The sequence below is a fragment of the Megascapheus bottae genome, chromosome 1, assembly GCF_031878675.1.
Source record: "Megascapheus bottae isolate mThoBot1 chromosome 1, mThoBot2.hap1, whole genome shotgun sequence".
NCBI lineage: Eukaryota > Metazoa > Chordata > Mammalia > Rodentia > Geomyidae > Megascapheus > Megascapheus bottae.
In genome coordinates, this window is record NC_143509.1 from 21,727,737 (window position 1) to 21,751,027 (window position 23,291).

Here is a 23,291-nt window from a genome sequence, read left to right on the forward strand (position 1 = left end):
ACAGGCGTGAGCCACCATACTCAGAGGGATTGTATTCTTATCTCCTCATTTTCTCTCCATCCTTTTCTTCATTTACTCTGTTTCCTTCTAGGGAAGAAATGAAGAGAAAGGAAGAAGGCAGGGATGAAAAGAGGAAGGAAAGAAGCAAAGAAGAGAGGGAGGGAGGGAGGGAAGGAAAGGAAAAGACCCAGGAAGGAATCAGATCCCATAAAAGTTAGGGTTTTGCTGAGTGCCAGTGGCTCATGCCTGTAATCCTTACTACTCAGGAGGCTGAGATCTAAAGATCAAACCCAACCCAGTCCAAAATGTCCCCTTGAGACTCTTACTGTCAATTAACCACTCAAAAACTGGAAGTGGTGCTGGGGCTCAAGTGGTAGAGTACTGGCCTTGAGCATAGAAACTTAGGGACAATGCCTAGGCTCTGAGTTCAGGGCCCACAACTGACAGAATAAAAAAGGTAGCATCTGAGGTCTTTTCTGGGACATAAGATCATCTGTTGCTACTATAACTTTACTAGAATTAACAAAAGTAAAAGTTCTAATATGTATTCCGATTCAGGAAGTAACTTCACTGAATACACTTTCATTTTCAAAATTATGATGGCCTATAATCACTTGACACAATGTAAGTCACTAACATAAGATCTGAAGTATACACTACTACATTATTATATATTTTTAAATCTATGAAAATTACTTAATATAATTATAGGACAACCAAAAAATATTTTCACTCTAAAAGTTTCTCCCATGGTATCCAACTAGCACCTTTAGTTTGGAAGCTATAAAGGCATATATGAAGGAGCAAGCATTATGCTCTAGTGTGTGCAGAGCTGTGAGATTTGAATCTGCAAGTTTTACCAAGTGACATTTATGGGTTGGCAGTGTTACTTATTGGAGTCTCTGCAATTCACACTTTCTATCTAAACCAAGACATAACTTGTTTCTGATTAAACCGCAGAACACAGCTCCTGCAGATGCTTGAGTAAAAGGTGAGAGCAAGGCCATTTCCTTAAAATCAAATTATATGATAAAAAGAAGCATTTCCTTCCCCTGTGGAATTGAGATAAGTAAGTGATAGGTCATCATAGAGAAGATATTAAATATCAAGCCAGGGAAAGAGATGGCAAAAGTTACTATTTGCTTTTAATATTTTCAGTAAATTTAGGGATTAGTAGGGAAAACATTTTTGAAGTTCTACATGCAACATTTTGAAGAGAAATGAAATACACAACTAGAGTGTATTTGTTCTTTAAGAGGCTAGCTTTCCACACTTCCACGCTACTGTTACATTGTCATTATATAAAAAAAAAAGCAATAAAGGGATGTATCTGCCCCATAGGAATGCCAAAATTGACCTTGTGTCATAGCAATTTAGTCAGTGTGGCACAGGACTTGGGGTGCAAGGTGATAACTAAAACCTATAATATTATTGAGTGCCACTAGGGTAAAAAAGATTAGGCCACCCTACAACATTTGGCATCGAAAATGGGGCCATGTCTCAGAATTCCTTTTTTTTTTTTTACAATTTTGAAGAATTTCATTGGAGACTCTTATGAGTTAGCACGAAACTATCTTTATGTTTATTGCATACTTTCTTGTTTGAAGGAGTTTCTGTTTCTGTTTTATTTCTTCCTTGGAACTTGGAGTTCCGTCTCTAAAAGCAGTATAGGGCTCTGTGTAGTTTGAAGCAACCACCATTTCATAGAAAGAAAAGAATCATAACATCTGTTTCACTTTTAAATATCAAAATCACAATTCACCAGCTAAAGAGCTGGCTTAAGTGATAAAGAGTTCTCACCTAGCAAGTTCAATCTTTACTACTGCCACAGGGGGGAAAAAACACATCCATAAAAATTTAAAAACTGCTGGGCACGGTGGCTCATGCCTATAATCCTAGTTACTCAGGAGGCTGAGATTTGAAGATCAAGGTTCAAAGCCAACCCCGGAACAAAAGGACCTGAGACCCTTATCTCCAATTAACCTCTAGACAATGGGAAGTGGGATTTGGCTCAAGAGTAGGGCGATAGCCTTGAGTACAAAAGCTTAGGGACAGCACCAGCCCCTGAGTTCAAGCTCCAGAATGGGTACAGCGCGCACACACACACACACACACACACACACACACACACACACTCAAAACAGATGCATCTTTCTGATGCAAATGTATGAACACATAGAAGAAGTGGCAGGAAGAGACAGCCAGCTCCCAAATGATCTGGAACGCAGTGAGTGAGGGCAGTGCCTCACTGGCAGGAGGGGCAGCCTTCCTAAATGCTCAGTGGAGCTGCCTCATTGTGCCTGGAGATCTGATAGAGAGTCGGGGAATTGGAGCAACAACCAGCAAGATGCTAACTCTGGTTTCTCTTCCAAAGTTAATTCCCAGCAATTAAGAAGGCTCCCAGTGGAGACAGGAGCTACTATCTGGATCTCAGTTCCTGGCACTACTAGTTCCATTAATTACTATTGTAATTAGGGATGTGTTCTATCAATTAATGAAGTGTTGTCTATGCCCTACCAGCCCTGATCAGACAAAGGTGAGATATCACCTTTCAATGTAATAAAAGGTCAATGTGTTTTGTATGTTTGGGTAATGGTTAATAGCTACAATAACCTCAGTCTATAATTTTCAGTGTTTGCCTATACATGGATAATAATGTTAATAATGAAAAATCTTGGAGGTTCAAGTCATTTATATATAGCCCCAAATGGCTATATCTACTTTAAAAGTCAACATACAATTATTTTTAAAAGGTAACACAGACCCACTTAAATAAGATGAAGATACTTTTGCTTCAGTTTTAAGTAAGAGGAATGAACCTTATTTTACATCAGTATGCTAACACTCATGCCTGAAACTGAGTTATTCCTTTGACATTTCTCTTTTATAAATATCATCCTTTCTTGAGTAAAAATTTATTACCATGGATGTTCAAAGGCTCTTAATGAAAGGAACTCAGTCATTATATCATGAAAAGATGGAGAGGAAGAGAAGAGGGAGAAGGATGAAAATTAAGACAATTTCATTTTGAAAACAATCCAAATCATGTTTCCCTATGAATAACATGAAGAAAACAAAGGAGATGTTTTGAAAGGACCAGTTCGATCATGTTATTAGCAGTCCTGACACCACAGAATGATGAGAGTTTACATTAGAACTGGGTTGAAGCTAATTAGGTTTTATGATGAGTTGCTTCCTATTTGTGAGAGCTCTTGATTGCACAATTCACCTGAACTAATTGAATGAAAGATCAATTTTAGAAGAGAAGTTTGTTTTTTGTTTCTTGTTTTGCCAATCCTGGGTCTTGAACTCAGGGCCTGAGTACTATCCTTGGGCTTTCTCAAAGCTAGATCCCTACCAATTGAACCACCGCACCACTCCTGGCTTTTTCCTATGTATGTGGTACCGAGAAATGGAACCCAGGTCTCTCTGCATGCTAGGCAAGCACTCTACCACTAGGCCACACTCCTGGCCTGAGAAGGAAAGTTCTTTGACATATGTTCTGCCAACATGAAAGGTATAGCAGAGTCCAAGCCAAAACATCCAGAGAACAAATCACTGGCTACCACATGTCAACATTTTATGGGAAAACATTTTCACCAACAGATATTAATGTTGATCAAATTCAGTACCTTGTCGGACCCATGCCCCGTGATGAAGCATATGTTCTAGTACGTGGCAGCATTTATGACAGCCAGACACTAGCTCAGCCCAGGTAATGGTCATGGTGGCTTCCTCATCTTCACAGCTACTCGCAGGCCGTTCAAACAGGGAAATCAAGGCTGCCGTGAAAGCAATTGCTTGAACCTTGAGAACCATGGAACAATGACAGAAAAGACAACACATGGAAGGTAATTATCTTATAGGAGTCTGGGTTCATCAAGATCAATAAGGAACACATAGTATAAGAATAGAATTTCTTCATGATTATTAAAAGGTATGAGCAATTCTGGAAAACAAAGAACAGTTACAAAGTTGATGAACCAGTGACTAAGGACAGCCTGTTACTAGCTTTTAAGATGGACTTGTCACTTAAAAAGAATAAGGACAAATAGCTTTCATGATTATAAAAGGAAATGATTCAAATTAAGCTGCCTCAGAGGTCTCTGGCCTCTTCCAGTGTCATTGAGTAAGTGGACAGGCAGGCAGGAGCCACGGCCCCCAGCAGCTGGGTTTCCATTCTGCCCTCTCTCATGTGCCATTCTTTTACTGAATGATACTGGGACAAGCACGCCTTACTTGTGCAATATTAAGCACCTCAAAACTTCTGAATCAAAATCAGAATTGCTTTGAAAGATATGTTTACTCCATTTAATATTAGCCCTTTATCAATACCGTAACCTAATGGATCAGGCATTTTATACTGGAAAATTATTCACCAACTCATTTTTCCTAAATGAGGAAAATGTAAATATATGTAGAACAGAAAAATATAATGAAGTTTTTTTATACAAGCAAGAAGACAAAGTGTCATCTAATCCATCTCTGTCCCATCCAATATATGTTACATTATAACCTACAAGGTAGGACATCATACTCGTGGCATTTTAGTTTCTACTTTGAGCTGAAGCTTAATGATTAAATCCATAGTGCTCATCCTTTCTCATCTCTCACTTACCTTTCCAGTTATATCCCCAAAGGACAGAATTGATTCATTGGCATCCAGTGGATCATACCAATAATCCATGCAAATTGGTGTTCCTTTCAGGCCTTGGACTTTGTATTGACAAGGAAAGTCTTCCTTGGATAGTAGATCATAGAAACAAATCTCCTTGCTTGTAAAAGCAACTGCTATCTAAAATAGCAGAAGAGAAAAGCATGAGGAATTTGTAGTGGGTTTTGTAGACTCGCTATACAAAGCAGATATGCAAATACAATCAAGAAATCAGATCTCCTCCATTGATGGTAGTAAGTGCATTACTTCTCATACATTGATACCCCTTCTCATGTTTTTGTCCTCATTTCCCTTCTCCCATCTCCTCCCAATCATATTGTTTTCCCCTCTTCCCTTTGCATTCTCATTTTTCTAACAGAGCTCCAAAATACAGACTAAAATCTGAGAGCATTGAAGAAAGAAATAAGCATTTCAATAATGGACCAAGCAACTGAGTAACTTATCACAAAGAAAAGACAAGTCTTGACAAAAAAAAAAAAAAACAACAACTAGTCCTAACATATCAATAGGATACTTCATGCAAAAAGAGCAAAATACACAGTCCTATCAAACATACTATATATTAAGTGATTTTAAAAGGTTTCAATAGTGCAAAAGATTTGAATCTATGTAGATTATCTTAACTGAAAACAATGGCATAAAGTTAGGCTACTGTTTATCTGGTACACAAAACCCATCAAAAAATTACCATTTCTAGGCCTGACATAGGAAAGATGTAATACCATCCTAGAAAATCTCGGTGGGCCAAAAAGCAAGGAAGGTTTCAAAGACTGTTATAAAAGGTCAGAAGCCAACTGGTGGCTAAAGATGATACATTATCTGATATGGAAGAATAACAAAGTGAATTGAAGGAACAGCACCATTTTCTAAATCTATGCATTTTTAATGTTACCGAAAACAAAAATCATACAAGCACTCAGTATTCCTTTTTAGAAAATATCATGAAACCCACTCATTATTTTGAAAACTGGTAAATAAAAGGGAGGAACTGGGCACTTGTCCTGCCTTTGTTATATAATGTGTAACTTATGACAATTAAATGATTAAATGAGAAAAGTAAGTTGCTTTTAATAGAAGTATTCCAGATTGTGAAGGGAAAGGAAAGGATGACATGAGGATATCATCTGTCAACCTCTAATTAGTGAACAATTATCAAATAATAAATGGTAATGGATATTATCCCAAGTCAAGAAAGAACGGGACAATTTGTATTCCCTCAGTGAAGAATGCATGCCAACCTGTTCTAAACACACAAACAAGCCCAAAACTGAGTAAGATCGCTCATTTGATGACAATTCACTTAACATGCCTGTAACGGGTACATGTGTTCATCCTCTGCACACCCATTAAAATCTAGACATGGGAAGCTCTTAGAGACAAACATCTAATGTTTTTTTAATCAAAAATCTCAATTTCCATAGCCAGAAATAACACCAGAAAAAGTATGTAACTCAAAATAGACATAACAAGTAGAGTTAGCTCAATGGAGCAGCACTTGCTTAACATGCATGAGGCCTTGAGTTCAAAAGAAACAAAAAAAGGAAAGATTCCCCGAAAGGAAAAAGAGGATACATGTCAATAATTCCAAAGATAGCAACCTTTCTCAGACCCTAAGGCACTCAGGAGACTGGTAATTTGACTAGGTAGTTGGTGACATTCAGGAGTTTTTTCTTTTCTTGCAGTCCTGAGATTTGAAGTCAGAGCCCAATGCTTTAATTCAGGTTCTCTATCACTGAGCCACCACTCCAGTCCTTTCTTTGTACTGGTAATCATATAGATGAGTATATGCCTAGATTGTGATCCACCTATTTTTATCATCCACCTGGGATGACAGGTTCCTGCCACCGTGCCAAGTTCCTTTCACAGAAATAGAACTTTACAGACATTTCTGCCCTGCCTCTCCCTCTTTGATCTTAGCCTCCTGCATAGCTAGGATAGAGGCTTCAGCCAGTGATTATTTGCTATTAACAGAAGGAACAACACTGATATTTTTGTTTTGATCATGATATGCCTTTTAGAAATGCAAAAGTATTGACAGATGAAATAATTTGACGAAGCTTTTTTGATATTGACTGGGTAGACACCGTGGTTTCAAGGTCCCAGGGCATACCAGGTTCTACAAACTGTTCATCATGCTTGTCTAGGCCTGTGATGTGGACTAGGATACGCTTGACCATCTGTGTGACAAGAGATGGTAAAATATGGATCTTCTTGGTCGGTACAGTGGTTGTCATCTGTCATCTCAGTACTCTGGGGAATCGCAGTTCAAAAGCCAGCAAGACCTCATTTCAGCTCATAGCTGGGCAGGGTTGCTTGTGTCTATCTACATCCCTACTACATGGAAAATATAAATAGGAAGATGGAAGTCCTAGCCAGCCAGGGCAAAACCACAAGACCCTATGTTAAAAGCAAAACCAAAGCAAAAGGGCTGGAAGCAGGGTTCAAGGTGCACAGCTCCTGCCTAACAAGCACAAGATCCCAGTTCAACCCTGATAAAGGAAAGATTATGAATTCTCTAAGTGACTACTTCCACTACCAAGTTAAGTTTCTTTACAAAATCTTCCCTTGGTCACAGGTACAGTCAGGTGAAGACATTTGGTCTAAGTCACTGCACCTGTCAGGATGAAGGAAGGGACCAGTAGAATTTCTCTTAAGGACATTAAGCTGTCCCATGCCTCTCTTGCTCTGTGTGGGATTCACCAGCTTGCTGCAAACTGTTAACTTACTAGTTAACAATGCAGCAGGGACATGTCTAGGACAGAGCCTAGGGTCTGAGCCATTATCAGTGATGTCATTTCAAGGCAACAGGGAGCAGCTTGGGAAACGGAGGCACTCATTTGCCTCTACTTCCATTTCCTTCAGGTCAGGTAAGGCACACCCAGAGTCAGGCAACTCTCTTGCCTTGAGACACTTGAGATTGATCAGGAGCCCTGCCCTGTATTCCCACCATCTTCCTTTTTTCTTTTTATTTATTTAACTTGATTATATTTTTTCTTTCTTTCTTTCTTTCATTTTTATTGCCAGCCCTAGGACTTGAACTCAGGGCCTGAGCATTGTCTTTGGTTTTCTCAAGGCTAGAGCTCTACCACTTGAACCACAGCAACACTTTTGGCTTTTCCTGTGTATGTGATACTGAGGAATAGAACTCAGGGCTTTGTGCATGCTAGGCAAGCACTCTACCACTAGGCCAACTCCCAGCCCTTAACTTGATTATTTTTATTATTTACTTTTATTATTAATTATTGTTATTCTTTTTAACAAAGGGATTTAGAAAGGCTTAGCAAGGCCTCCTACCTTGTTTACATTTTCCAGAGACACAAGACTTGTCACCCACAGGTGTTTGAGCTTGGTGGCATCTGATGTGATAGGCAGTGTTTTTTGGAGCTTTAAATTCTCTCCCCAGATCCCCAGTAAACCTTCTTTACTGATACTCAGATAACGACTGGAATTTTTTAGGAAAATCACTTTCTGAATAGTGTCCTTGTGTTTTCCGGGGAGGAATTCCAGATCGCTCCACTGGAGAACCACCATCGCCTTGGTCCGCTCGTCTTTCTCATAGAGAGATAACAGAATAAAGGAGGCCAGCTTGTCCCAATTAATAAAGGTATCCCGGGTCACATTTACTTTGTCAAAGAGCTCCCCGTATTCTTCCTTGGTGCCCCAGCCAATGGTCTCAATCATCCTCTGCATGAATTCATCTCTGGACAAACAAATGGTTCTCCTTGGCTCTAGGGACTAGACAGAGAAATAGAGATTTAATACAATAGCAAAAGCATAATAGGTTCCAAAGCATTGTTGCCCAACATCAAACAATCAATAATTCTAAGATGCAAAGAAAAATGGTATCCCTGCTCTCCCTTGCTTATCTCATATTGTTACAGTATTTCACCTTGTTATCTGATATATTTTATATATGCATATTTGGTTATTTGAAATAGAATAGGGAAGGGGGGAAAACAAGGATGAGGGGTGGAGGTGGGAGGAGGGAAATGGGGACCGAGACATGAGAAAGGGTATCAATGTATGTTAAGTAATGCACCTTCTATCTGGTGAACATAATGTAACCCTTCTATTAATTACAATAAAAATATATGAAAAAATGGTGCTACAATTAAATGGATAGTGGCTAAGGAACATAATTCACAGGGCTAGAAATGACATCCTTAACTGCAAAGTCCTGATGCTAGAAGAGAAAGGCAGGAGAGTCAGAAAAGTTGTTTCATGAAAGAGAGGTCACAGAGGTGTTCAGATATTCACAACAATAACTGCACACACACACACACACACACACACACACACACACAAAGTAGCCTCTAGGACAAGAAAATGAGCTTCCAGAAGGAAGATAAATCTGGAGATACTTAAATTTTAGTAGTGCACAATCCATTTTCAACTTATGACTTTCGCAGCTTTAAGCTCATAAGTTTACACATTCAAGCCTCTGTTCCTGCTCATTTGTTATGTCAGCCTCAGGCAACTAATACAGACATGATGAGAAAAAGACAAATTTCCAAAAGTGGTTGAATATCACCAGTAAAAGTATAATAACACCAACTTTTCACTGAGGGATAAGCAATCCTCTCGTGTAAACAGGCCCTTCCAAAGAACAGTGAAGACACCTGGCCTTGAGGTCTCGGCTTTCCAGGTAGTGTTCTTTGCAGGATCTTTTGCACACCCCGGTAGCTGTTCCAAGGGAAAACATGGGGTCAAGTTTCTGTAACCCTGTGGTCACCCCATTTTAATAATTAGCCCAATACACAATTAGGTTTCACATGTACTCCTGTTAAAAGTCACTTCCTTTTATGTTGCTAATTCATCACAATTGAACCCAGGGCCAAATACATTAGGCTCCTTCCAAAAGAAGCTAGCATGTATATATATTTTCCAACATCACAGTTTTCTTGAACTTACCACACTTTACCATCACACTTGTGGGGGTGGGCTATGTGAAACAGAAAAATCACCAACAGAAATAAATGAAGACTTCCTGGAAGTCTAAGAGCTAAAACCCAAGGACCAAGTAAGTGTTTCCCATCTTCTCTCCCTTGTCTTGCTATTGGGAAACTTAGATTCTAATATGTTTTTAAATGCCTCTCAAATCAATGCCATGACTATAGATGCAGATAAATCTGTGGAAGCAGGCACATTCACAATGAATAATGAAGATGCACTTTCTTTTACCTAAGTGGGTAGTTCAATTTTGACAGATTGGTAGTAAGTTATCAACATTTCCTACATTGGAGACACAGTCAGGAAACATGACACAGAAAGCTGCATATTGTTGCATGAGTCAAACAAATGTAGTTTTCACCCCAGATCCAGCCAATATGTGAGAACCTCTAGCTAGCTATATTTCCCCACTGATACTCAGTTTCCCCATTACTGGTGTTTGCTAATTACCTTTATTGAGATAAGTTTAAAAAAAAAAACTATGTGTTTGTCATACCATTACTCAAAGCTTAAGAATGTTCTTAAAAAGATAAAAATAAATAGGATTAAATTAAAAAATTCTAACTTGACTGAGCACTGGCAGCTCACAACTACAACTCTAGCTACTCAGGATGCTGAGGACCATGAGTTCAAAACCAGCCCAAGCAAGAAAGTTCACAACACTTTTAATCTCCAAATAATCACCAGAAAACTAAAGGTGAATCTGTAGCTCAAGCTCTAGAGCAGAAAGGCTCAAGGACCAAAGACTTAACTCATCAAAAATTATGGTGTTTCAATCAATAATGTGATTTAAATTTATAAATTCTATTTCATAACAAATTGGATAAATGAGTTAAATATTCAATTAAACTACCTAGTCTAAGTATAAAAGCACAAATGCACTAATTTTGATACCACCTACTTGATTTTCATTTCATCAATGATCCTCAGGAACTAGAATTAATGCCATCATTCCAGCATACAACACATATCCAAACTATGGAAAGATAGTGAAGGATAGAGCGCCTGAGCTCCAGCCACAGCTTGCAGTTACATATCTCTATAGGGATAATGATAATTCACTCTTGGGACTGCTTTAGGATTAATTGGTAATTTCATATCTGTGTAGCCTATGATATAATTTAATGTGTGTTTAGCCCATTAATGCACAATAAATGTTAATTCTCTTCAGAAGGGTTTAAAAACTATTAAGGACTTCATAACTGAACTTGTGTGTGTGTGTGTGTGAGAGAGAGAGAGAGAGAGAGAAAGTATAAATAATTTTTGACTTAAGTAAATTGATCTTTTCAATCAGAGGTGGCGCATGCTAGCTGATACTAAAATACTTCTTGGGAGATCAACTATGTACAGTAGATACCCCCAACACGATAACCACAAGCTCTGCTTCTATCACCATTGTCATGATGGTATAGAAGACAGTTTTGACCTGAAATTAAATAACTATACATACTCTTTCAGAGCCATAGACACACAAGTAAGAAACTGTTCTAAGACACTCTGTTGCCAGAAACCTTCCATATATATATATGTGTGTGTATATATATATATATATATATATATATATATATATATATAGTGTGTGTGTGTGTGTGTGTGTGTGTGTTTAGAAAATTCTGGGCAGTGTCAGGCACGGAGTCATGCCTGTAATCCTAGCTACTGAGGAGGCTGAGATCAGAGGATCCAGGGCACAAAAGGACCTGAGGCTCTTATCTCCAATTAATGTCTAGAAAATGGGATGTGGCTCAAGGGTAGGGTAGTATCCTTGAGCTGAAGAGCTCAGGGACAGTGCCCAGACTGAGTCACAAAAGAAAAAGAAAAAAAAAAAGAATTGGAGGCAGGAGATAACTCCATGGAGAAGAACCTAAGAAAACACCTTGGTCTAAAAAAACTGCTCATGTACCATGATTTAGTTGTTTTAAACAGACAATGCATGAGATTTAGTATAATAAGGCAAAATAGTCTTTAACTTTGAAGATATATACTCATATACATATATATGTATTTGAATAAAGACTCTAGTTAGCATTTAGACTCTTATGTCTAAATTTATCATCCAGTATCTGTGTACCTTTAGGCCAGTCATCACCTCTCAGGGTTTGGATGAGACAGACATTGATAAGAAAATCTACATAAGAGGCTATCTTTACATTAACTTGCTCCATTAAGCTTTACTTTCTCTTACTGAAGATATGTCCATATAAACTTAAATTCACAAGCATGTAAGACAGGTATAAAAAGGAACCAGAATTTAGGAAACTTAATTTTCTAAATTATAAAACAGAGCATAAAATCACTCATCCCTCTCTAGTGAAAGTTTAATTATTATAGCTTTGATAAAACCTTCCTCCCAATATAAAATTTGTTCCGACATGGACATAAGCCCTTCAGATAATAATTATATAATGTTATATTTAAGTCTTATAATTTAAATCTATATGATTTAAATCTACACAATAGATTTTCAATGATATTAATCAATATTGTCTGGTCTCCTTGAATTAAAAATGCAGTACTCTGGCCTCTCTTAGAATAATTCTTCTAGACCATATGAAATGTAGGTGTGCAATTGTAAAGCATAGTTTTATGCGGTTCTTACAAAACAATGTTTGTAAATTCATTGTTGCTGCATCTTTCTAACAGTTGGGAAAGAAAATTATGAATTGTTAGCTCCAATTGTTCTTACGAGAATCAGATGACTGATACACTCAGGATGTGTGGTTGGTTTCCTTGGCAAACATCACTTACCTACATCTGGTGCTGACAATCAAACCTCCAGCCTTACTAGCCCCAGTCCTTGTTGTTTGGACAAAGGTCTGTTTGATTAGTTGAGACTGAACTAGAATATTACCTATCCAGCCCAGGCTGGCATTGAACCCATGATCTTCCTTCTACCTCCTAAGTATTGAGGTAACAAGCAAATGCTATCACACCTGGTTTTGCATAACCTTAGAAGATTAGAAAGTATGTTTGCCTGAATCACATTGAAAGGACATCATGAAAGTTATTTTCTTCTGCCTGGAAAACATTTTCTGCATTGGTCAGTTCCGGTTGAGCTTCTTGAATACTTGTTTTTTAAACATGACATTTGAAATCAGTGAATAAAATCTTTAAATAAAATTAAAAAAAGAAAATGGAAAATTTCCTTTTGAGTTGTATTAGACTCAGATTTCTCTTTTGACACTGGAAACTGCCTATGTGTGTGTATACTCCAAAAGTGCACCCTTTCTAAAAATAAAAACTTTATACAGACTGGTTTTTGTCCTTAAGATCCCAAGTTTTGAGTTGTAAACATTTGAGTTTGCTAATCAAACTTAGTTTTTAAATGCTTTAAAAAAATTTTTTTTTCACAAATATGCCATGCTTGGAAAAGAAAGTATGAGGAAGGAAAATATGAAAAATCTTCTACATTTTCACCCTCTAAGATATATTTTAGGCAGAAGTCAAAATGACTATGTATTGCTTACCAAGTAGTTCTTTTTTTTTTTTGCCCAGGCCCTGTCCTTGGACTTTCTCAAAGCTAGAGCTCTACCACTTGAGCATCCAGCACCATTTCTGGCTTTTTTCTATGTATGTGGTACTGAGGAATTGAACCTGGATCTTCCTGCATGCTAGACAAGCACTCTACCACTAAGCCAAACTCCCGGCCCCTACCAAGTAGTTCTTTAATACATTAATCTTTCAGATTGCCTTAAGTAAGACTATGACAGTATTTCTTAGAATATACATTGTTCTTTTTCCTCATAATAGTCTGTGGATAAAACATAAGGTTATTTATAACCTCTATTATTACTCAACAATCCCCAGGGTATTACTGTTGCATATAACACAGGACTATACATACATCTTTATTTGATTATATAATTCATTCCTGAGGAAAATAATCCCTAAAAGGTTATGCATATTCTCATAGCTTTTAATGCTGTTTTTTTATTATAAAGGTAATACACAGAGGGATTACAGTTACATAAGTAAGGAATTGAATACAATTCTTGTCAAACATTGTTACTCTCTCTCTCGTTTTCTCCCACTTACCTCCGCCCCAACTATCCTCCCCCCACAAGCCATAAAGTTCATTTCAAAATGTCTTGTGAGTGTCACTGTTGCATTATTCACTTTTTGTCCTTTTCCCTCACCATTTCTGTGATTACCTATCGCATCCTCAAATCAGATAAGCTTATATATAATACAAAGCATATCAACAGGGGGTAAACCAAACAGGGGGAAACAAAAGAAGAAAGAGTAACCAGTACACCAAGAAAAAAAAAAAAAAAACATTCTCATTTCCGTATCTTGTAGTTCATTTCGATTGGTACTTTTGTATAAGGTCATATTTACATAGTTATTGAGCAACTGTGATCCTCTGTTAGAACTATCCTAGACATATACTAATTATTTCAAATGAGGGAAACCAGGCAGCCTATGTTTCTTATTTCAGTTAATATGATGGTTTTCAAGTCTTTACATTTCCTTATGAATGGTGTGAAATCATGCCTGCTGATGGAAGCACAGAATTATGTGTATCTATACCACATTTTTCTTGATCCAGTCATCCACTGAGAGGCATCTGGTTGATTCCATGTCTTGGTTATGGAAGAAATACTGTGATGGTAGCTTTAGTTGACCTTCTTTGTGGTCATTTAGGTAAATGTCCAGGAGTGGGGTTGCTGGGTCATAGGAACGTCCATGCTGCTTTCCAGAGTGGTTGAACAAGTTTACATTCCCATCAACAGTGCAGTAGTGATCCTTCCTGGCCACATTCCCTCCAGCATCTGTTATTATTAATTTTCCTGACATTGGCCATTCTAAATGGGATGAGGTGGAATCTCAATGTTGTTTTATGGTCAGAACATCTCTGGCCATAAGAGAGATGCAAATCTAACAGCTTTTGATATGTCTTGCCAAATCCTCCTCAAAAAGGCTGATCAGATTTACTTCTCACTAATTCAATATAAAGTTATCCTTATAAAAATTAATAAGTAAAACACTTGGCCAGGCTGCAGTATTGCTCTTAAGATTCATTAGCTGTAGATGCATTGTAGTTCTTGTACAACCCTACACATTTCCTTGTTTCTTGGTATTAAAAGAGCGATACATTCTCAGAGCATACACTTCACTTCATCTTTCAAAATCTACTGTGCTGTGAATGTTATTTATATTTATTTCTTAAAATATGTGTTTCCTTTCTTCTACTCCATAAATAGAGACGTGTAAAATAAGAATATAAATTCCAGTTTAAATTTATAGAGAAAGAAACACCCAATTTCACTAGAAATCTGGATATTCTTCTCTGTCTTCAGAGAAGACAGAGATGAGTTTGGATCTAAGATTCATGGCTCTTATCCATTGGTGAATATTTGATTCCAGACCCTAGAAACAAATGTCAAATGGTGATAGACATCCATCCATATTTTGAGCCCATCTATCCATCCATCTATCCACCCATAAAGGCTTCAACTCATTAGTATAAACAATGCATCATAAGGAAAAAATATGGGGTAGATTCATTCATTTGATGAATACATCCTTTCATGGCAAATATCATCTTAAATGTTGAGCACTCGCTTTGAACAATACAGAGAAGGCAGTTTTCATATATTGTTGCTTTAATGGGGGGCATAGGTGTTCCAGTTGTTACCAAAGACCAATGGCCCTAGATTACTAGAACGTAAAAATTACCACGAATATCACATCTATATTGCTTTAATTTTCAATGCAATGTAGACTTTAGGCTTCATGAAACATTAGAGTCACAAAAATCTAAGGAAACTGCACCATTTCCAAAGGATTGGAAAGACCTAGAAAAACATAAGTGAAGTAAGCCAGGCCCGGAGCAAAAAAGGTTGAATATTTTCCTTATCTGTGGAAGCTAGATTTTAGTTTTTAAATGTAAAAGTAAATGTGGTGGTTCGTATGCAAGTGTACATAAATGTACAAATTGAAATATAGAGATTTAGGAGAGAAATCAAACAATGTAAGTCTTTAGAAAGACAAAACCATAACTCAACAAAATAAACACCAAAAAGTACTTGAAAAGGTTGGGTAGGGACAAGATGGGGATAGACAAAAGAAGAAGACAAGGAAGGGGGGATAATGCAGCAACAAACTCAATGAATGCTCTACAAAATTAAGAAAATTGAGGGAGGGCCAGGAGTTTGGCCTAGTGGTTAAAGTGCTTGCCTAGCATGCATGAAGACCCCGGTTCGATTCCTTGGTACCACATACATAGAAAAAAGCCAGAAGTGGTGCTGAGGCTCAAGTGGTAGAGCTCTAGCCTTGAGAAAGTCCAAGGACAGTGTTCAGGCCCTGAGCTCAAGCCCAGGACTGGCAAAAAAGTAAAATAATAAAAAACAAGAAAATTGAGGGAAGGGTGAGCTGAGAGGGATGGATGAGAATGACAAGGGATGACATTAATCAACGTGTTCATAAACTGCTTTGTTGAATAGCAACTCCTTTGTTCAACTACAGAAAGATAATAAAAACATTGTTTTAAAAAGAAATCCTCTAAATTGAAAGGGCCTCCAGGATATTGAAACAAAAGCCATATAATGAATGATTGTTGTCCTTAATGTACTATGTTGTCTCTCATCTCCTTTGCTGTCCCTTGGTTATCTCATATTGGTATAGTATCTCACTTTGTTATCTGATATATTGAATTTATTTGTATTTGGATATTTGAAATTTGATAGGGAAGGGGGAAAACCAAGATGGGTGAGGGGTGTGGGGGGGGGAGGGAAATGGGTACCAAGACATGTGAAAGGGTATCAATGTATGTGAATTAACGCACCTTCTATCTGGCAAATATCATGTAACTCTTTTACTAATTACAATAAAAAAAATGTTTAACAGGAAAAAAAAAAAGAAATCCTATAAAGGCCAAAACTCTTTTCTTAGTTGGTAAGTTTCATGTTTTTAATTCAGATCATTATAATTCTGTAATGCCCTGTTCTTTACATAAAAAATGATTTATAACAGGATGACACACTGTTGCTTTCTCCAGGACCTGCTACTCTTATGAACCACTTCCCTGAAATTAATATTTCTTTTGTCAGACACAAGGCGTGATTTGGGGGTAATGTTCCGTGACAGTTGAGTGAGTATACAATATCAAAAAGCACCCGTTCCCTTCTATCTCTATAATTAAATTTCAGATAAACATGCGTTATGCGGCTGGGTTTGCCTCAATTTCCCTTGGTCATAAACTAGCTGTGAATATGTATTAGCACTTGCTGTCAATGTTCATGGTCCTCTTCTGGAGCAGAAGATTAGATCAGTTATTTCAGAGCAGATGTACCAGTTTTTATCACCCTTGCAATTTTCATCTTCCAATGAACATTCATGAGAGACTGAACAACAGCACAGTAGATGCCAGTCTGCCAGCCAATGCTCATCGCACTGCTTTTTCTAGCTTCAATGGCTTCAGTTGGTTTTAATTTGCTTTTACACTATGTTAGCAATGATTCAAGAACTCACAAAATCAAATGGAGTTAAAGTGTCCCGACTAATATTTACACAAGCCCCTGAAATCTCTGCATGAAAAAACGAAACTTTGGAATGAAAGTCTCTCCAGCCAAAAAATGGAACAACTGAGTTTCTGCCGGGGCCTACTGGCAGCAAATTGGGGTTCCTGAAATAGGGGGCAGGGACTGGAAAAAATAGAAGAGAGACAAACACATCGGGTCCGGGATGTCTGCCGCCCAGGTAAAAACTGCAGCCTCGTTTATTGTCAACTCCAGGCTTATATCCCTTCTTGAAACCAGGGAACTTCCAGCTGTTACATTCATATGGTAAATCTCAGGTCATTTAAACAGAATAAGGCCATAAAACAATAAGACAATAAAGCCATTGTCTGATGCAAATCAAGGTACAATTTGATTCCACTCTGGCTCCCAACAAGTTTCCTATGAAGTAGAAGTGAATTGAACACAATTGTGGCTGCAGGGGAAAGCAAGATCAATACATCTATCTTCATTTTTTAAATAAAGAAGGTCATAATTCTGGTGAAACCGAATTGTTCTTATTTTCCTCTTGGATCCTGAAAGTTTTCAATTCTTACTGCATCTCAGATCATCTCTTTTACTGAACTTAGAAATGTAGAGACCGAGGTTAACAAGTGAGGCGAGGGGGCTTCATGTGTTGTGTTGTGTGTGTGTGTGTGTGTGTGTGTGTGTGTGTGTGTGTGTGTGTGTATACCCTTTCTCTTGTATCACTATAATTAAATTTCAGTGTGTGCACAGTGCTCCAGGATCTCAGCACTGTCCCTGAGTTTTCACTGAAACTTTGTGCTCTTCTATTGGAACCACCATTCCACTTTGGGCTTATTGGTGATTAATTGGTGAGAAGGGTCTCAAGGACTTTTCTGCTCAGTCTGGCTTTGAACTGCAATCCTCAGATCTCTGCCTGTTGAGTAGGAGATTTACAGGCAAAAGCCTATGTTACTCAGCCTTAAATATATACTTTTAAAGGAACTATTATCCACTAGGTAAAAATCATAAGATTGTGACAAGAACTTCATGCATGCATAAGATTATTATGCATTGAACCTGAAAAGCATTTTAGGGAATGTATATCATACCCAAAAATGAAGGAACTTTGGGGGTAGGGGTAGGTTGAATTAAGGTAGCTAAAAACTATCAGCCTCGCACTGCATAATGTCCTTTTAATAACAGTGAACCACATTTATGATGATGGTTTCATAGGATATCACCTAATAATGCCATGCCACATACCTTTCAATGCAGAAAATTAGAAAATACTATTTTTAAAAATTAACAAGTTTATTATGTAACATATTTCATATTCTAAGTAGCAATCTTACGTACAAAAATGTAAATGATATTCACAGCCTTTCTCCTATTTTATGAAAATCCATCAAAATCCGAATGTCCAGAATGAAAGGAATGAAATGATCATGTATAATTGTACTTCCTGATCAAAATGATGGTGTCTGGGGGAAGGGAAGGCTCAAGAGCCACTGTGCATTCTGGGACATGTCCACTCAGGCTTGATCATTGGCGACTGTACTAGTGAAGGTGCACTGAGCAAGAAGAAAGTCCATCAAATTTGGGTTCTTCATAAGTTGTGAGGAAACTTGACTGTTTTGAAAGAAGAAAAAATAAGGAAAAGGTAGGAAAGAATCAAACCTAAATTTCTAAATGTGCATAAAGCCTAGTCTGTCTAGCAAGATGTCTATCCTCAGCTTTTCCAGTTGAGACAAAGAAGCATGGTTAACACTTCCTGTTAGAGAATCTGTCTACTGCCATTTTGAGATTTGTATACAGATAAATCAAAGATAAGTTCCGTAACTGTTATTATTTTATTTTATTCTCCAAGCACAGTTTTAGGGCCTCCATAATCTCCTTCTGAATTTTCTGGGCATTTGAGTTAAGGAAGCACAAATCTGTGGTGATCAGATTTCATTCACTCCCAAGTAAATTTGTTCAAAGAATTCTCACTGGATCGTTTCTGGAAACTTCCTGCTAGGATGTTTTTGTTTTCTCACACTGAACTATTTTGAAGCATTTGACTTTAAGCATAAATACCTCATGGGTTACATGTTTCCAATAGTGATATAAAACTAAATATTTGTCAGAGCTTGGATTAATGGTAACATTCAGTAGATAAAGTAGGGCCAGCACCTGGCTTTGAACCCACAACCCAGGGCCAACACACATGTGCCAGGAAATGAAACAAACAGTTGCTGGGAAAGACAATTCAGGACCCAATCCAGACAGCCTAGCAGTGGAAGGCAAATTATAGTCCCAGATCAAATAGACAAAAGAGAGAATATACTGACACCCAAAGATCAACACCAGAGGGTGGAGGTAGGGGGGAAGGAAATGGGGACCAAGATATGAGAAAGGGTATCAATGTATGTGAATTAATGCACCTTCTATCTGGCAAATATAATGTAACCGTTCTATTAATTACAATAAAAATATATGAAAAAAAGATCAACAACAGAGCAAACAAATAAATGTTTGTATACCTATATAGCTCATCATGCACAAGAAACCTAATATATGTCTCACAAACCCCAGTGAAGCTTTCAAAAAAATCTCATTTCCTTTAGATAATAATTTTTACTGCTCATAATTCCTATAAAATCAGTACCAGAGCCACTCTTTCCTATATTATTGCTGGCTTTTGTAGTTTCTAAGAGAATACACAATACAACTGACATCAAAATGATATAAATATCCAGAGACACGTCATTTCTTGAAGCATTTCAAGTTCTATAGGAAAGCTGGAGTAGCTATTATCGTATAGTGCTGTGAATAATACACCTTTCAGTCCCTTCTGGCTGACAGAAGGGCCTTTGATATCATCACTTGAAAGAAAATGAAATCCACCAGTGACTTTTATTGTTCTTCTACTCATACAACTTCTTTGGCTGTTGAATGTGTTAAGAACGGACGGACTTTTTTCTTAAAAGCCCTCCTCTCAATTTTATAAAAAGCTATCATAGATCCTCTATTTACAATGGAAGCTCTAAATCATATTCTTTTCTCCATTTTTGGCCCATTAGTATCAGCTGGTAATTTCAAAATTAATGATCCAACTTAGAAAGGTTTAATGCAAAACAAATGACATTCCCCCCCCCCAACAAAAACACCTCTGACTAGATTTTCCGGTTTCACTTGAGCTGCTAATCTGTAGTTTGAAAATATGTCTACCCCTCACCTTGGGGATCAGTTTCACTCACAGAACTTTACTAACATTTGTTCTCTTAATAGACACCAGAATTCAAATCTTTTGTGTTCTTAGCACCAGAACTAAACTATCATGTTTCTGCTCATTCCAGAGTCCAAGCTGTCATCATGTGCTGTTACATTTCCCTCATTGTCCACAAGCTGTCAAAATGATGCTGTGTCTACCAAAATCTGCCAGATTCATTTGTGGCATTGGGCAGGAGTAACACTGAAATCTTTCAGAAAAAGAGGGTTAGATGGATGAATAACAGATATATGAGAACTAAAATGAGAAAAGTATGGGCATGTCTTTGATGCTAAATATTGTAGACTCTATTATTTTAAAAATGGCAGGTAGAAGCCTGGAGTTTGGCCTAGTGGTAGAGTGCTTGACTAGCATGCATGAAGACCTGGGTTCGATTCCTCAGTACCATATACATAGAAAAAAGCCAGAAATGGTGCTGAGGCTCAAGTGGTAGAGCTCTAGCCTTGAGAAAAAGAACCTAAGGACAGTGCTCAAGCCCTGAGCCCAAGCCCAGGACTGGCAAAAAAAAAAAAAAAAAAAAAAAAGGTAGATAAAGATGACAATATTTTTATACAGAGAGAATGTGAATAGTTATGCAAAAGGTAATGTGTAGATGGATAGCTAAACATTTTTAAAATGTGTGCCAATTATAAGCCAATATTAAGTTTCACATGCTGTTAATTTCAAAGTTGCATTCTGAAATACTGCAAACCTGCTTCCAGTAATACAGATACTCTGACCACCTACTGAGAATCTTATGAATTTCTGATATCAAATTTTAGCATCCATAATGAAGTAGAAAGAATGGAAGCTCTTTCTATTTAAATTCCATAGCATCAGAAGATATTTCTTCCTATTTGAAGCTACCAATCACTTTGATACATACTCTTCATTATTCATGGTTACCAAAGTTCACGTGAATTGACTAAGGTAAGGAGAAGGAAATTATTCATTTATAGTTAAATCTTAGGGTATATTTTCCATATGGAATTAAAATGACACTGCTCAAAGACCAACAAGAAGTATAGGAGATGGGTCTTTTTTATGGAGAGAATTTTCATACAACAGATGTTGATGTTTGCATTTGCCCAGTTCTATGTTCATGTCAAATGGGAAGACAGTTCATTGGTTCTGGTGATTCCTTTAACAAACTCTTGTATTACTGATTTTCCTCATTGGTGTGATAAAAATACCCAAGAGAACTTCACTGAAGGCAATATTTCTTTGGATTTGCCATTTCAGAGCCTTCAGTTCACAACTACTTGGTCCTACAGGAGACATAATCTCATGACAGACAGGAAGGGGGGGAAGAGGAAGAGAGAGGGAGTGAGGAAGGGAGGGAGGGAAGTAGGGACAATATACCCACCCCATGATTCATTTCCTACAACTCAGCCCTACGCCTGCCTCCTAAAGTCTCCTCCAAGAAACATCACCAGCCAAGGATCTGACCTTTAACATGAAAGTCTGTGGGGGTTATATCATATTCAGACCATCACATGTGGCTTTTCTCAATAACAACCATAATATTTGTTTCCCTCAAATACATTAATTTCTAAGAAACCATCCATCTTCAATGGCCATGTTATTCATGTACAGACATCTCAAACTAAATATGAGTGACCCTGAAATAATTCAGAGATGCAGTTACCAAGCAGATGATGTAAAATCCAGACCTGATGAGTTTCCACTCCTTAAAAACTGTTTAAAAAGAGAAATGACTGCCCATTTTAGCTTAATGACTTTGTGTGCAACACAAACCTTCTATTCAATAAGCTCCATACTTACCTTGAAGGCGCTCTGTATTTTCTCAAAGTCGCCCACACTAAGCCGGCTCTCAAGTGGGACAGAGCCATAATCCTCATTGCCTTCTCCACCTCCTCTCCTCTCAGAGTGCTCTGATCCAGACTGGGACTCCTTGTTTAACTCATCTGCTGTGTCCTGGTAACTCATAACAATTTCACCTCTTTTCAGCATACTTCAACTTTCTGTGCTTTTATTTTTGCTCCCTTCAACAAGTACCTCCAGAAAAAAACAAAAACTACACTGAACAACATTCCAAAAAGCCAAAAGCACAAACTTTTAAAGGCATCCAAGCAAGAGGTAAAACATCCAACTCCTGGTTGGCAATGAAAGCCCTCCCTCTGCTCACTTATTTGCTTCTGAGGATTATATCTCAACCCCACAATGCCCCTCCTTTGACTAGGTTTAACCTGACTTGATAAAAAATGTATAAAGCTTCGTCTATGTTTATAGCAACTGACACACCAAAACCCAACTCTGAAGACAATTCAAATGCAGTAGAAAAGCAACTTCCCAAAATGTCTTTGGCTCTTCTTGCTTACATGAACACAGCACAGTTTCCAGCAGCATTTTCTCACCTGAGAGCATTTCGTGGCACAACTCAATGTTCTTTTATCAGTGACATATCTGCCCCACAAGGACACCTTCTCAGCAACGTGGTGGCATTGTTTGTCTCATCTCTCCCTGGTGCCTTTGTGTATCTCCTGGCAACAAGCATAAAGCCAGCTTAAAACTTTTCCTTTTCCTCCCCTCCACCCCTAGTGACTGAAGTGAGGCTTGAATGCATAATGTAAATGTCAGTTATTGTTTTCTTTAAAGAAGGGCAGCCTACTCATTTTTAGTAAACAATGATGTAAAGACAACTTTTACAATGCACATTAGGAATTATGAAACAACATAATTAGTTGCTGCAATTTTATATTTCCCATACACACAAAAATACATGCCTTATTTTTTACATAGTAAGAATCTTATCATCTTTCTCTTTTTAACTGCTACTTTCTGTTTTCATTCAAGGTATCATATGATTGTGTTCTACTCTTCAAGGTATTTTTTTTTTGTTTTTTTGGAGTTTTTTGTTTGTTTGTTTGTTTTTTTGCCAGTCCTGGGCTTGAGCTCAGGGCCTGATCCCTGTCCTTGGACTTTCTCAAGG

At 37.6% G+C, this 23,291-nt stretch overlaps 1 protein-coding gene across 1 annotated transcript in view; it reads right to left on the bottom strand.

Moving 5' to 3' along the window:
- The window catches only part of Wdr49 (WD repeat domain 49), a 114,362-nt gene extending 91,562 nt beyond the window's left edge, over positions 1–22,800 (bottom strand). The window contains exons 1-5 of the mRNA XM_090335375.1: positions 22,717–22,800; positions 22,124–22,357; positions 7,970–8,410; positions 4,619–4,795; positions 3,633–3,807 (exon numbers count right to left, since the gene is read on the bottom strand). Of these exons, the coding sequence (XP_090191501.1) occupies positions 3,633–3,807; positions 4,619–4,795; positions 7,970–8,410; positions 22,124–22,312 (982 nt within the window). The 5' untranslated portion in view covers positions 22,313–22,357; positions 22,717–22,800. The remainder of the gene's footprint in view (positions 1–3,632; positions 3,808–4,618; positions 4,796–7,969; positions 8,411–22,123; positions 22,358–22,716) is intronic.
- Between the last annotated feature and the right edge of the window lie 491 nt (positions 22,801–23,291).